The sequence below is a fragment of the Lutra lutra genome, chromosome 5 (genome assembly GCF_902655055.1).
Source record: "Lutra lutra chromosome 5, mLutLut1.2, whole genome shotgun sequence".
NCBI classification, from domain to species: Eukaryota; Metazoa; Chordata; class Mammalia; order Carnivora; family Mustelidae; genus Lutra; species Lutra lutra.
In genome coordinates this window covers 163,151,448-163,164,826 of record NC_062282.1, presented here as the reverse complement: position 1 = coordinate 163,164,826, position 13,379 = coordinate 163,151,448, and the positions used below count along the sequence as shown (strand labels likewise).

At 57.1% G+C, this 13,379-nt stretch overlaps 1 protein-coding gene across 3 annotated transcripts in view; it reads left to right on the top strand.

Moving 5' to 3' along the window:
- The window catches only part of SNAP47 (synaptosome associated protein 47), a 54,438-nt gene that overhangs the window by 34,597 nt on the left and 6,462 nt on the right, over window positions 1-13,379 (top strand). For 2 of the 3 annotated variants that reach the window (XM_047729292.1, XM_047729291.1), the window contains exon 4: window positions 2,386-2,510. The exons of the other annotated variant lie outside the window; for it this stretch is intronic. In XM_047729292.1, the coding sequence (XP_047585248.1) occupies window positions 2,386-2,510 (125 nt within the window). The remainder of the gene's footprint in view (window positions 1-2,385; window positions 2,511-13,379) is intronic. 3 annotated transcript variants of the gene reach the window in all.

Genomic DNA, 13,379 nt, shown 5'->3' with positions numbered 1-13,379 from the left:
CTGGCCATGAAAGATACCGTGACTCAGTGTATTCCAAGAAGAAAAATTCTCTGTTTGGGCTTTCTGCTTAAGTAAAACCTGTTCCGTTAAGTATTCAAAGAAATATCAGCGTGTCCCTCCAGAAGCTAGCTCTGGGTCTTGGAATGGAGAGCACACCAGTGCTAAAGGGGCCCAGGGCCAGGCCCACGTGTGAGTCAGACTCGGGCCTTGGTCTCAGAGAACCAGTGCGGTACCAAGCATGTTAATATCAAAGGTGTGCAAGTGGAATGATGGCAGGACAGATGAGGGAAGGTTGTCACTCATGGAGCCGCAGAGTGGAGGACATGCCATCACACTTGTGCTGGGGGCCGTCTGTGTGTGTGATGTGTGCAGATGAGGAGCAGGACGGGCAGGGCCCCGGGAGCCAGGGACAGAGGACCAGTGGGCTGGGGACAGGATGCCAGGGACAGAGGACCAGTGGGCTGGGGACAGGGTGCCAGAGACAGAGGACCAGTGTGGCGGGGACAGAGGACCAGTGGACCACGAACAGGGTGCCAGGGATGAGGACCAGGGGCTGGGGACAGGGTGCCGGGGACGGGGTACTAGCAGGCCATGGATGGGGAGCTAGGGATGGGGACCGGGGATGGTGTGCGAGCCTCCAAGGATGGGCTGCCAGGCTGGCTGGAGCAGGAGTCCATGAGCCTGGGGAGTAGAAAGCAGGGAAGGGGAGGGCCAAGGCCAAGTGGGGAGGTGGAACCAGTGTTTGTCATCGCATTAGCACCGAGGACTGGTTAACGTCGTGGGCATGGGTTGGCCTTTTCTTGAGGCTAATAATAGCTGGTAGTTCATGTCTTCGTTTGCTATTTCTGCCATCATGTCTTCCAGCTCGCTCTGACGGTTTCAGAAAAGTGCTTGTCGTTATGTAACGTTTTAGGTAGTGACATTTAGATCCCGTGAGGCTGAACAGCGCTGATTTGTGTGCTGCAGAAAGTTCCTTGCTAATTAAAAGCCTTTAGGGAGCCAGACTGGGCCCTAGAACACAGGTTGTGACATCAGTTTGCTGGGTTGCGATCAGCTTTTATTTTTCTTACAGAAGGACGTAGATGAGCAGACATCCGTGTGCATGGTGTACAGTCAGGGTTTTTTCTGGCTGCCTGAATACACCTGCGGTGTGGCGGGTCTCTGTAGGCTTCCCAGGGCGCACACAGAGCAGAGGGGCTTCTGCACACAGCCTCCTCCAGTAGAGGCAGGCCAGGACCCGGGGTCCTGCCTCTGCACAGCTCTTGCTCACGCACCAGTCCCCAAGCTCTCTGCATTGGGCCTGGTCCCTCTTCCGCTCCAGGACCCTGAGAACCCCGTGTCTTCCTCGCTCCAGCCTGCATCTCTCCTGGACGAGGCCATGCTTTCTTTGCTCAGCCAGGCCGTCTTCAGGGATTACATTGAGAAATGAGCATAGCAGGGGTATTTCTGTGTGCTGGGAATGGCCAGTCGGGCTCCTACTCTTCAGGCCTGGTCCTTCCTCTCCTGATGATGTGTTCATCACGCAGCTCTGCTCCCTGCCGCCAGGGTCCTATGAGCCCTCTGGGCCTCCCGTTGCTCAGGAGCAGAGAAGTGCTCAGAGGAGCCGGTCTGGCCTCCGGACAGCCATCTGCCTCCCGGCATCGCTGTCCATGAACGTGGCTGTGCTGTGTCCTGGGGGGAGGCTCAGGCCCTTCTCTGGGCCCTGTGGTGCCAGGGTTGGGGTTCGAGTCAGCGCTTGAAACAAAGGACGGGTCGCACGCCACGGCTGCTTCCAAGTTCCCCTTGGTTATCACCGCATCTCCAGGCTGCCCTTCCGGCCTTTGGGGAGCCTGGCTAGGTGCAGGTGCCCTGTGCCTGGGAACACCCCTGAGCGGGGTCTGGCCATGTGCAGGGCTCTGACGCACCCCCGCATCCGTGCAGCCACACAGCCAGCGTGGCTTGGCCCAGCCAACTGGCCCTTTCCTGCACTCAGAGAGCCTCAGCACTGTGTCGGGGACAAGATGATGCCGCGGTTTCCAGCAGGGTGTTCTGTGTGCGTTTCTCCAGGCTCCCACCTATAGCCCTTTCCCCCAGAGAAGAGAAATGTCTGCACGCGGATGAAGGCCCTTTCCTGCGAGAGCAGTTATGGAGCCAAAACCAGAGCACAGTCCGTGCCCGCTCTGATCAGAGCAGGGTGTGGAGGCAGCTTGGGCAAGGGTCTGAGGGCACGTAAGCAGCCCCTACCCCAGCTCGGCATAGCAGAGCCGAGTCCTGCCAGACCGTGGGTGAGCTGGAAACACTGCGTCTGTCCAGAGAGCCCTGATGGCCTCCCATGGGAAGGTCTGAAAGTTCTCACGTGGTTCACACCTCCAGACGATGTCACTGCCGTTTGGTTTTCCATTTCAGCGTCTGGGCTGACGGACCGTGCTGTGCACCGCGAGCCCTGCTTGGCGAGCCAGGAGGCCCGGCTGCTTCCACTGCAGATGAGTGAGCCATTGGTTTCCGAGGGGGATGCCCAGGAGCTAAGACAGGTACTGTGCACTCACGGGGCCACTATGCCCTGCCTGTGGCTCCTTCCTGCCTGCACACAGCTCCCCACTGCTTGATGCTGGCCCCTCGTCAACAGGGCCTGTCGTGTGCCCACCCACTTTGTTCTCCTCTCTGGAGCTGGAGAACATAGAGCAAGAGCGGTGCCCAGTCCAAGCTCCTGTGTTTCCTGGCATGCACATGCGGTCAGCCTATGGCTGCATCCCCCTTTAGAATGTGTGCATATGCCCATGTACATGTGGGCTATGTGAGTGCGGGATATGCAGGCACATGGTGGCATTCTGTGCGTGTGCATGTGTGTGCCGTCCCCGTGTGTGGTAGAGGTACATGTGTGCACGTGTGTGTGCTCTGTGCATTTGCTGTGTCTGTCCGTGTATGTTTTTGTGTGCATAGTGTGCGTGCATCCATATGTGTATTGTGCTTGTATGTCTGTCTGTGTGCATGTTGTGCATGTGTGTCCGTGTTTGTGCATGCTGTGCGTATGTCTCTCCATGTGTATACTGTGTAATTGTCCACCTGTGTGCTGTGCATGTGTCCATGTGCGTGCTGTGCCTGTTGCATGTCTGTCCATGTGTGTACATGCTATGCATGTGTCTGTGTGTGTACTGTGTGTGTAGTATGTGTGTATGTCTGTCCATGTGCATGCCATGCATGCATCCATGTGTGTACAATGCATGCGTCTGTGTATGTCTCTCCGTGTGCATGCTGTGTATGTCCATGTGTGTACTGTGTGTGTCTGTGTGTGTGTCTGTCTGTCTGCGTGCATGCTGTGCATGTGTGTATGTCAGTCTGTGTGCGTACTATGCATGTTGCGGGTCTGTCCATGTGTGTGCATGCTGTGCGTGTGTCTATCCATGTGGGTGCTGTGTGTGTGTCTGTGTGTGTACTGTGCATGTGTCTGTCCGTGTGCATGCTGTGTGTGTCTGTCCGCGTGTGCACTGTGCGTGTGTCCATGTGCGTGCTGTGCCTGTTGCATGTCTGTCCATGTGTGTACATGCTATGCATGTGTCTGTGTGTGTACTGTGTGTGTAGTATGTGTGTATGTCTGTCCATGTGCATGCCATGCATGCATCCATGTGTGTACAATGCATGCGTCTGTGTATGTCTCTCCGTGTGCATGCTGTGTATGTCCATGTGTGTACTGTGTGTGTCTGTGTGTGTGTCTGTCTGTCTGCGTGCATGCTGTGCATGTGTGTATGTCAGTCTGTGTGCGTACTATGCATGTTGCGGGTCTGTCCATGTGTGTGCATGCTGTGCGTGTGTCTATCCATGTGGGTGCTGTGTGTGTGTCTGTGTGTGTACTGTGCATGTGTCTGTCCGTGTGCATGCTGTGTGTGTCTGTCCGCGTGTATGCTGTGTGTGTCTGTCCGCGTGTGCACTGTGCGTGTGTCCATGTGCGTGCTATGTGTGTTGCGGGCCTGTCGTTGTGTGGGCACGGCTCCACAGGTACACATACAATGGAACGTGCTCACTCTCCCAGATCTCTCTCAAGGGCCTGACAGTGGATTCTTAAGGATGCTTGCCACTTTGTGTCCAGCAAGTAGAAATTTAAACAATGTTTGATAGAACTACTTTTAGGTTCTCTTCAACCTGTGGCCGAATGGTTCAGTTCTTTTTCTTTTTCCTTTTCAAGTAATTCTGAAGTAGATGCCTAGACATTGTGTCCTGTCACTCACACAGACCTCCGTGCACATCTTTAGAACGTAGAAAATGTTAAAAAGCCCCACACCATGGTGTGCTTGCCTCAGGTCATCAGACACCAGCTGTCTGGTTCAAGGACATGTGCTGCGTGTTGGTTGGCTCACAGCCCGCTTGAGGCCTGTGCCGGCCACTCAGCGAAGACCGTCTTAGGGTATGACTTCCCTCTGTCCTTGCCGTTTGCTTCTCAGTGTATTTGTAGGGAAAACACCGTTGTTTCTCCGTTGAGATTTTGGTTTGCCCCTGGTTCCTTGCTCAGCAGTTCTGCGGATCCAGGCTCTGCGTGAGGAGGCCCTGTCATCATGATGCCACAGACTTCCACCAGGGCACAGGGGGACCGTGTGTCTTCCCACATGTTTTTAAAGAAATCTTCCTGACGTGTCTGCATCAGCATTGCCTCCTTTAAGCTTGGCCCTTTCCTTTCTGGAAAAAAGCACTCATCTTTGCTATGGGATATGTTAAATATGCACGATTTGTCACTCTTTCCCCGGTCTAACTTAGTCACTCTGAGTGACGACCCACAAAAACGCTGCTTTTTCGCTGCAGCCAGCAGCTTCTGCAGCTTACTAACCCCAGAACATGGCTTCGGGGCTTGAGAAACCCTCTTCCTCTGCAGGAAACGCTCCCCCTCTCCTGAGGGTGGATGTGAGCCAACATGCCTCAGGTTGGTGGTATTGGGGACCCTTCGCCCACCCTTGTGCAAAGGCATCCCATGGCTTTGTGTGGGAGATGTCAGGATTCTCTCTGTAAATTCTGGTGGTGGCTGTGCTGTTTGAGAGGGCCTTGTGTCACACCAGCAGTCTCTGCCCTAGAAGCTGAGATGGCAGCAGTCATGATGAAGATACGAGCTGCTGTGTCCACGAGAGAGTGACCGTGGGGTCGGCCCTGAGCCCTCTGGGTCCATGCTGGGAGCAGCAGAGGCCGCGAGTCAGGACACTGAACGCAGGCCGGGGAAGTGGTGAACCCTGAGTCGTGGGGTTGGGGAGGGCCGCCGCGGGAGAGCAGGGATTCACATCGGCTGGCTGCCCGTCCTCCTCCCTGCAGGGACAGTCCAGTTCGCCCAGAGACTGTCTTCTGAAGGTAAAACACATGTTTCCTATTTAGAGAAGAATTCTTAGCTGTGCACTTGAAGCTCTAGCATAAGTAGGAATGAGGTAAATTTCTGGGGAAAACAGAAATGCAAGAACCCCCCCCCCCGTTCAGCTGTGGTTTCTGTGGTGGATGCCATTACCGTCCTTACGTGGAAATGGGTCCTGGTGACTTGCCCTGCAGCGGGATGCTGAGAGACACGACTGGCTGTGGTTTCCCCGGGGCCAGTGTGCTCCCTGCCTGTGCCAGCTCCCACCACACAGAGCCTCGGACAGCCGTCACTGCAGCGTCTACCAGCCACGGGGAGGGCGTGTGGTGTCGGTGGCCGGAAAGGAAGTGGATGTGCTGGGATGGGTTTGGCAGAGCGCCCTGAACCCTCTCTAGTCTGATGTGCTGGCCTGTCCTGCCTCAGAGCTGCTGCTGCTGCTTTGTTACGAAATCTGTGTCTGTCCCCTCCCCTGGTTATGTCGCTCCTATTGCCTCAGGGCATCCCAGTGTCCCCAGCTTCTCTTCCAGACTTCCTCCCCTCACTGCTCTGTCCCGTCCCGCCTCTGCTTTTCTGCACCCCAGACCTGAAGAAACAGTGAGCACGGCATAGGACAGGGGACAGTAGGCGCTCCTGTCCTTCACGGGGACTCGGGGCATCAGGTCGCTGTCCTTATGGCAGGGGTGTGGCACGGGGACCCGGGGCTTTGGGTTGCAGCCTCTGTGGTGGGGTGGCGCAGGGACCCCGGGCGTTGAGATGCGGCCCCCATGGCGGGGGTGCAGCGCGGGGCCCCAGGGTTCAGGTCGTGGTTTTGGACTTACCTGTGGTTAGGCAGTGCAGGCATTCTGCCATCCACATGTGATTCTCCATAAGCAGGAACCACAGAGCCCAGGATCCAGCAGGGAGACCGAGGGTTGGTTCACAGATGACGCAGGGTAGGGCTCGTGGCAGGAGGGAGCACAGGAGCAGCTCGAGGTGCAGCATCCCCTCTGCCTGTGCCTTCTCCTGCTGGTGCAGGCCGAGTGCTGGGATTCTGCAGAACTAGTGTCTCGTTGCCGTGTGGGAGGAGTAGAATTCCTTTCACGTCAGCTCTTCTCCCTTGTCTATACCCAGTGTTCAAGCCTGTCCTGGTGCCCGTGTATCCCTTCCCGGCCTTTCTCCAATACCGCCTTGACTCTAGAGCATCGGGCTTAACACATTGTTCTTCGCTTCAAAATTAATGTCTTGTCCATGTCGCACTTTCCATGGTCTGGGTGTGTTAACATCTGGAGGGACGACAGAGCTCGGATTTTTGGATGGCTGCCCACGCAGAGCCCCGGGGTGTCACGCCAGCCATGGAGCCCGCCACCGTGCTTCCTATCTGTAGCGATGGCAGGACAGGCATTCCAGAATTGACACGTCCCTGGACGAGGGGTTGGCTGTGCGGGTAGGTGGGTGAGAGTGCAGGCTAGGGCTGATGCCTTCCAGCCCTGGGAGGGCATGCAGGTGCCTTGTTGGAGTGGGCTCTGCGAAGAGCCACTCATGTCCACAAACCCACCGACCCGCACCTTTGTGCCAGGCAGGGGAGACAGGTCCTGTGAGCTGTTTTCCATGTGGTTCGTTCCTTTCATTACTCTCGGGGCACAGTAAAAAGGGGAGGAGGTTGTCAGCGTTTGTATTTGTGGCTTTAATACCAGTCCAGGTGTTACTCACAAGTGTTCGTCCGGTCCTGTGTCATCTGTTAAACCATGAGAAGAGCCTGGGTCATGGGGATGAGGGGCCTTGTAGCTTCTGACATCCGTGACAGTTGACATTTCAGCAAGAGGACATGTGTCGCAGGATGAGCCCTGCCCTGTCAACCCCAACATTCTTGGGGGTGCCGCGTGCCTCCCTGGCCCAGTCTCTGCCTGCTGCAGAAACGTCCACAGTGACGCAAGCTGACTCACGGGACAACATCATGGGTTTCCCATCTGCTGTGCCATTACCGTGGTCACTAATAGCTTCGAGCCTACTGTCACGCCCCCCACCCCGCCCCGGCCCCCTTTGGTTTCCTGTGCACCCCTCCCCTGGGCTGGACTGCTGCAGGGCTCATGTTCTGTCAGCTGTGGCCCCCACTCCAGGGCAGGCCTGTGTGCTGTCTGGGGCTGGTGGGCCCTCGCCCTCACTGACCGAGCTGGGACAAAGTTGGGCCACGTGAAGGCACGGACCACATCCTGTCCCCTCTACTGTCCCAGAAACACGAACGGGATGGGAGTGCCAGATAAGGGGCCTTAGGGTTCCAGAGATTGCCATGACTCAGCGAGCATCTTCAGAGCGGCTGCAGGGCTGTGCAGGGGAAGAGGGCAAGGGCCTGTGAGGGCCAGGGAGCGGACGCCTTCCCATCTTCCCGAAGTGCTCACCTCTGCTGTGCGGGAGTCTTACTGTCGAGCGCCCGGCTGTCTTCTAGAATGCTGATTTTAGGGTGGTGACTACTGCCTTTCCACCCAGCGATGGCATGCGAGCGCCGTGCTATGCCCTGCCCCAGATGGTCTTCTCTCTGTCACACACATGAACTTCCAAGCCCGGCTGTCCTCACTTCCCGCTGTGTTTTCAGGCTGATCTGTCTTTCCTTTCGCAGTGGAGTGGTACATACTGCAGGATGGCTCGCTGTCCGCAGTGGTCGTGCCAACGCCACACATGGCATCTGCAGGTCGTGTCTCTGCTCCTCAGGGGCACATAGCATGCACAGTGTGGAATTGCTCTATTCCGGGATAATTCCACGTGGAGCAGCAAGGCTGCTCTCCATAACGGCCACAGCGTTTCACATTCCTGCCGGCGACGGATGAGGGAAGTGAGTCCTCCAGCTTCCTTCTTCTCTTTCAGGATTCCTCTGGGGCACCTGGGGGGTTCAGTCAGTGAAGCAGACGCCTGCCTTGGCTCGGGTCACAATCCTGGGGTCCTGGGATCGAGTCCGTATTGGGTTCCCCGCTCTGCAGGGAAGCTGCTTCTCCCTCGCCCTCTGCAGCTCTCCCTGCTTCAACTCTCACATGAATAAAGAAAAGGATTGCTCTGGCTCCTCACAGTTTTGAATGGATTTGCGGATCCTTTTTTCCATTTCTGGGGGGGTAAAGAGGCTGCTGGAAACCTAATGTGGATTGCGTCGACTGTGTAAGTCACTTGGAGGCATCTGGGCGTCTTGCTCATCCAGGAACACAGGACCCCCCTCACTGTTTCGGTCTTCTTTAATTTCTTTCAGTGTGATGTGTGGTTTTTAGGACTTTCGTCTATTTTCTTACATTCTAGGATGAATCCTATTTGGACCCATCGTGACCTGGTACCAAGCAGGCCAATCCCCAGGGTCCCCCTCTAGCCCTGGGAGGTGTTCACCTTGTGCTGGCCGTGTCTGGACCTTGGCAGGCCACTGGGAGCTTCAGTGAGCACTGACGGATCCCTGAGGACTCCGTGCTCAGAGTCTGGCTGTGGGAATGCAGTGCTGTGGGGACCTGGAGCGTCAGCTTCCCCCTACAGCTGCTCGGAGGGGTGTGGAGGAGGGGCCGCGGCAGGGGCCTCCCTGGAAGGAAGCCTGTGCTGTTGTCCACAGATGGCCCTTGTGGCCTGCAGGAATGCAGCCGAAGGGACGGGTGGGACGCGGGGGTGGTCTGTGAGTGCTGAATGTGACAGATCGTAGCCTAGAATGTTCTGTACAGTCTCCAGAGCTCTGACTGTGCTGGAAGCCACTTTTTTCCCTCTCTGCCTTCTCTGTAGCACGTTAATGGCCCCAACTGGTAGAACTGTTTGGACGTGCAGACAGCTTGATTTATCCCAGCTCTGTTCTTAAATAGTTGCTAATTTCTCACTGTAAGAAAATTCACAGTTTTCCAGTGAGTCAGCTGCATAACAAAATGAGGGCAGACAGTCTAGCTCATGCTAAACTCACTGTAGGTGCTTCTTGTGAACATAGGAGTGCTCTGAGTCCTGGAGTCTCATTGCAAAGTAGAACAGAACGTCTTCCTTCAGACCATGGGTGAGACCACAAGCACAACTACAGGGTCGAGGGAACACTCTGTGTGCCCTCCCCTGCTGCAGGTACGTGGTGGACACCCGAGGCGGGGCCCTCCAGGGCCTCGGGCTCCCGGAAGCCCACACCGGGACGGCCTCCCTGAGGGGCACACATGTGGTTAAGCACATTTGCCTCAGTGAGCGTACCTCCTTGGTTGGAGGAGCCGTTCCCCCGTCTGTATGCACACAATGGAGACGTCTCTGCGTCTGCTTGTGTCTGTTGTTGGCAGGTAGAGGCCATTATGCCATGTGTGGCCAGGGCAGCAGAGACCACAGGAGTGTGTGCTCTGTCCCAGGGACCATGTCCCGCTTCCAGCCCAGGCTCTCTAGATGCGCATGTCCCCACCGCCTTCTGGTTTCGGACGCACCCCACCCATGCGCAGACCTGGTGGAGCGTCTGCGGCCCTCGGGCTCCAGATCACTGAGCATTTCTGCGGTTTCTCTCCTGATGCTGCTCCAGGACAGAGTCTGCCTGTGCACGTGTGCATGGAGGGCTGCTTCCCCCTCTGCTCTGTGCATGTGCTGTGTGGGGGTAGACGCGTCCGCAGACAGGGCCAGTCGCAGGCCCACTTCTAGCAAGGCAGGGGCTCCAGGAAGAAAGCACACAGCCTCCTGCCAGCTGATACTTCAGAGTCTGGCAGCCTGACACACTGATGACTGGACAGCTTGTCATCCTGGGCCGCAGAAGTCACAGCTGCATGACGGTCTGGCCAGACTTGGCGTTCCCCATTCTTTCCACCCATGTTCTTCCTTAAAGGGAAAAGCGCCGGACCAGTCAGTGCTCCAGAGGGACCCTAGCTGGAAGCTTCCTCAGTCCTCTCTGCAGACTCAGGAGCCGTGCAGGTCCCTCGGGGTTTTGCACTGTGAGGTCGCTTCAGGTGCAGTGTGAGGCATTCACAGCTGCTGGGGGTTTCCAATGAGACAGCGTCATGGTCGGACCATTGAATAGGGAGGGGGATCCCAGCGAGACAGCGTTGCGGTTGGACTGATCAACGGTGTCGGGGGTCCCGATGAGATGTCGTCGCGGTCAGACCGTTGGACGGGGAGGGGGTCCCGATGAGACGGCATTGCGGTCAGACCAATCGACAGGGTTGGGGGTCCCAATGAGATGGCATCGCGGTTGGACCGTTGAACGGGGAGGAGGTCCTGGTGAGACGGCGCTGCAGTTGGACCAATCAGCGGGGAGGAGCCCTGTGTGGACGCCCCAGACTCCATGAAAGGTTAGAGTTGGTTGGTCTTGCTCACAAAGGGAGTGCAGTGCCTGTTACTGCTGCGTGTCTGCGTGAGTGGGTTACCTGCGGGCCATGGTGGTTCTCCTCTGGGCGGGGGATAGCGGGGCCATCCCAGAGTGGGGCCCTCAGCCGGGGAACCCTGCGGACATGTGCAGAGAGCACACCATTCATCGAGTAGCAAAGGACCAATCTTGTGTTTTATTCCATGTGTTGCTTTCGTGTGGAGACGATGACTTTTTATCTGATTGGGTCACACCAGCGATGTTTCTCATTTTTGCAGGGCACCAATTGGCTCCATCAGAGCCGACTAATCTTGGGGTTGTAAGTTCGAGCCCCGTGTGAGGATGTAGAGATTACTTAAAGAAATAAAATTTTAAGAAATGCTTCTTTTTTACCGTTGAGAATGTGAGCATTGGAGAATCTAAAGTCACAGGTGTGGCTCTCCTTACATGGCACCTTTGCCCTAGCTGCTCTCAGCTCCAGGAGCAAACCAGGCTCTCAAGCCCCCTTCCCAGGGCTGTCTGAATGGCTGCTGATCCCTGGGAAGGTCACTTTGCCTTGTTAAGGGACCTCTGCTATTCCTGTCAGTGCCGGTGCCGTGACGTCTGTGTCATCATGTGGGGCGACGCGAGTGCCGGCTCTTTGCATCTGGGCTGTGCTGTGGGCCAGCTGCAGAAAGAGCATGGGGTCTTGGGCACACCCTCTCAGCCCAGCGTGTGAAACAGTCCGTTTGAGGGTTCATAGAGCCCCGCGGCCCTCACCCTCATTCAGGACAGGTGGGGACAAGGAAGCAGGAGACGGAGCTGCGTGGACAGGGTCACGCCCCTGTGCCACTCGCACTGCTCGTCTGACTGGGTTCAGGATGTTTCCTTTCTTCTCTAGTCCTGTGTCCTGACCTTCTCCTTGCAGCGTGAGTCCTGGAGCAGGACAGTGCTGACCGGTCACAGAGCCTTCTGGGCCCGAAGGACCATCATTGTGGTTGACGAGGACACAAAGGTCCTGAAGGACCTACACAGGGCAGGGGCCACTCGTGGGTGTGAAGCCAGGTGTGAGTGTGTGTCCACGGCCAGCCTCCCCAGGGCTGTGGTGTGCGTGTACCTGGTGCACGGGGACCTGCAGGCCGATGGGGAGGGGTCGTTGAGCAGAGCGGCACTGGGGACCTGCCTCCCACGGTGCTGAGCTGACTGTTTACTGTGCCGTTTGGGCCTCAGCCACATGAGGTCATAGGAACGTGGTGGAAAAGACCTCCTACATGAGGTCATGCAGCCCATCCCTCGGAGCCGGCTGACCCCACAATGTACTTTCCAGAACCACGTCCAGGTTTTCCAGTGACTCAGCGGCTCCCAGAGGGCACAAAGCCTGGCGTCTGAGCCTGTTGCCTGGGTCAGGGATATGCCCCTGCGCCCGGACGGGGCTCTCAGGGATGAGGCCGTGTGTGCACACAGAGGTGCGGTATAGCCTGTCCACGTCCGAGCACCTGACTGCACACAGCCTCAGGCCCTCCACGGCACGGGTGCAGCGGGGCCCCTGCCGCGGAGCCTTCCAGGACTTGGCGGGGGCTCCTCACACCCCACTTCATAGTTTTCACAGCTTGTTCGCATTTGTGAGCTCATTCCAGCCTCCCTGCTCCTGAGGAAGGGCTTGATCTTACTAGCCTCTGACCACCTCCCTGCCTCTGATCTGGTCCACGTGGTGGTGGGCAGCACGAGGCTGCCTCATGGAAGCGCATGGGCACTGTGGCCACGCCATCCCCCTGCCCTCAGGGTGCCACATGCTCTCCTCGGCCTGGGCCGCCCCCAGGCTGCAGTGCCACCGGCCGAGCCATGACCATGACATCCGTGTGTGGCGCGCTGCTAGCTGCATTAGGTCTGGGGCCCTCACTGCCAACTCCCATCCCCATGGGGCAGCGGACTTGGAACGCAGCTGTACCCGCTGGATCCCTTGGAAGTTGGTAAATGGCACCCAGGACTCCTCAGAGGACCCACAGTCTGTAGGTCCTTCATCCTAACGCAGCCAGGGGCCTGAAATTCTCCTTCCAAGAGGTAGTAACACTTAACTGCAAGTAGGTGGTCATTACGATTCTTCTTAAAATCATTCCTTTTTGTTGTCAGCTTGAGGGTATTAAATTTTTCAGTGCAGGCTCACCACATTTCACAGTGCAAGTAGTCTCGACGGGCTCGCAGGAAAGTGGCCGTTCTCAGCAGTGCCTGAGACGCCTGCAGCATGGCGTGAGTCCCCAGAAGGCTGAGGGGCCTGCTGCTCCAGGGTTAGCCCCTCTTCTTCCACTGCCCCCAGAGCTGTGTTTGGCAGCTGCTTCCTCCCCTCAAGCCGTGTGGAGGAATAGTGAGGTGTTTTCTACAGATCAGCAAGAAACAGGGCTGGCTTTTCCTTTTAAATCCCATTCGGCAGTTAGGACATGGATGTAGACAAGTAATGAAGACCAGGACTGGGTCGTGCTTGTACCCTGGGCCAGCCCTCCCTGCTGCTGTGTGACTGGAAGAGCAGTGCCCCAGGGACTTTGTCAGGACGCCTGGGGGCTGTGGCCTGGAGCAGGGCCAGAGGGCTGACCCCTCACCTTTCTTTCAGCTCTGCTGCCCTGGGGCTCGGTGCGTCCTGGGGGCCAGAGCTCCCTGGGGATCGGTGCCATCCTGGGTAAGAGCTACCTGGGACTCACTGTGTCCTGGGGGTCAGAGCTCCCTAGGAGTCAGAGCTCCCTGGGAGTTGGTGCCATCTTGGATCAGAACTTCCTGGAGCTCACTGTGTCCTGGGGGTTGGTGCCATCCTGGGTCAGAGCTCCCTGGGGGTCGGTGCCTCCTGTGGGTTGGTGCCAT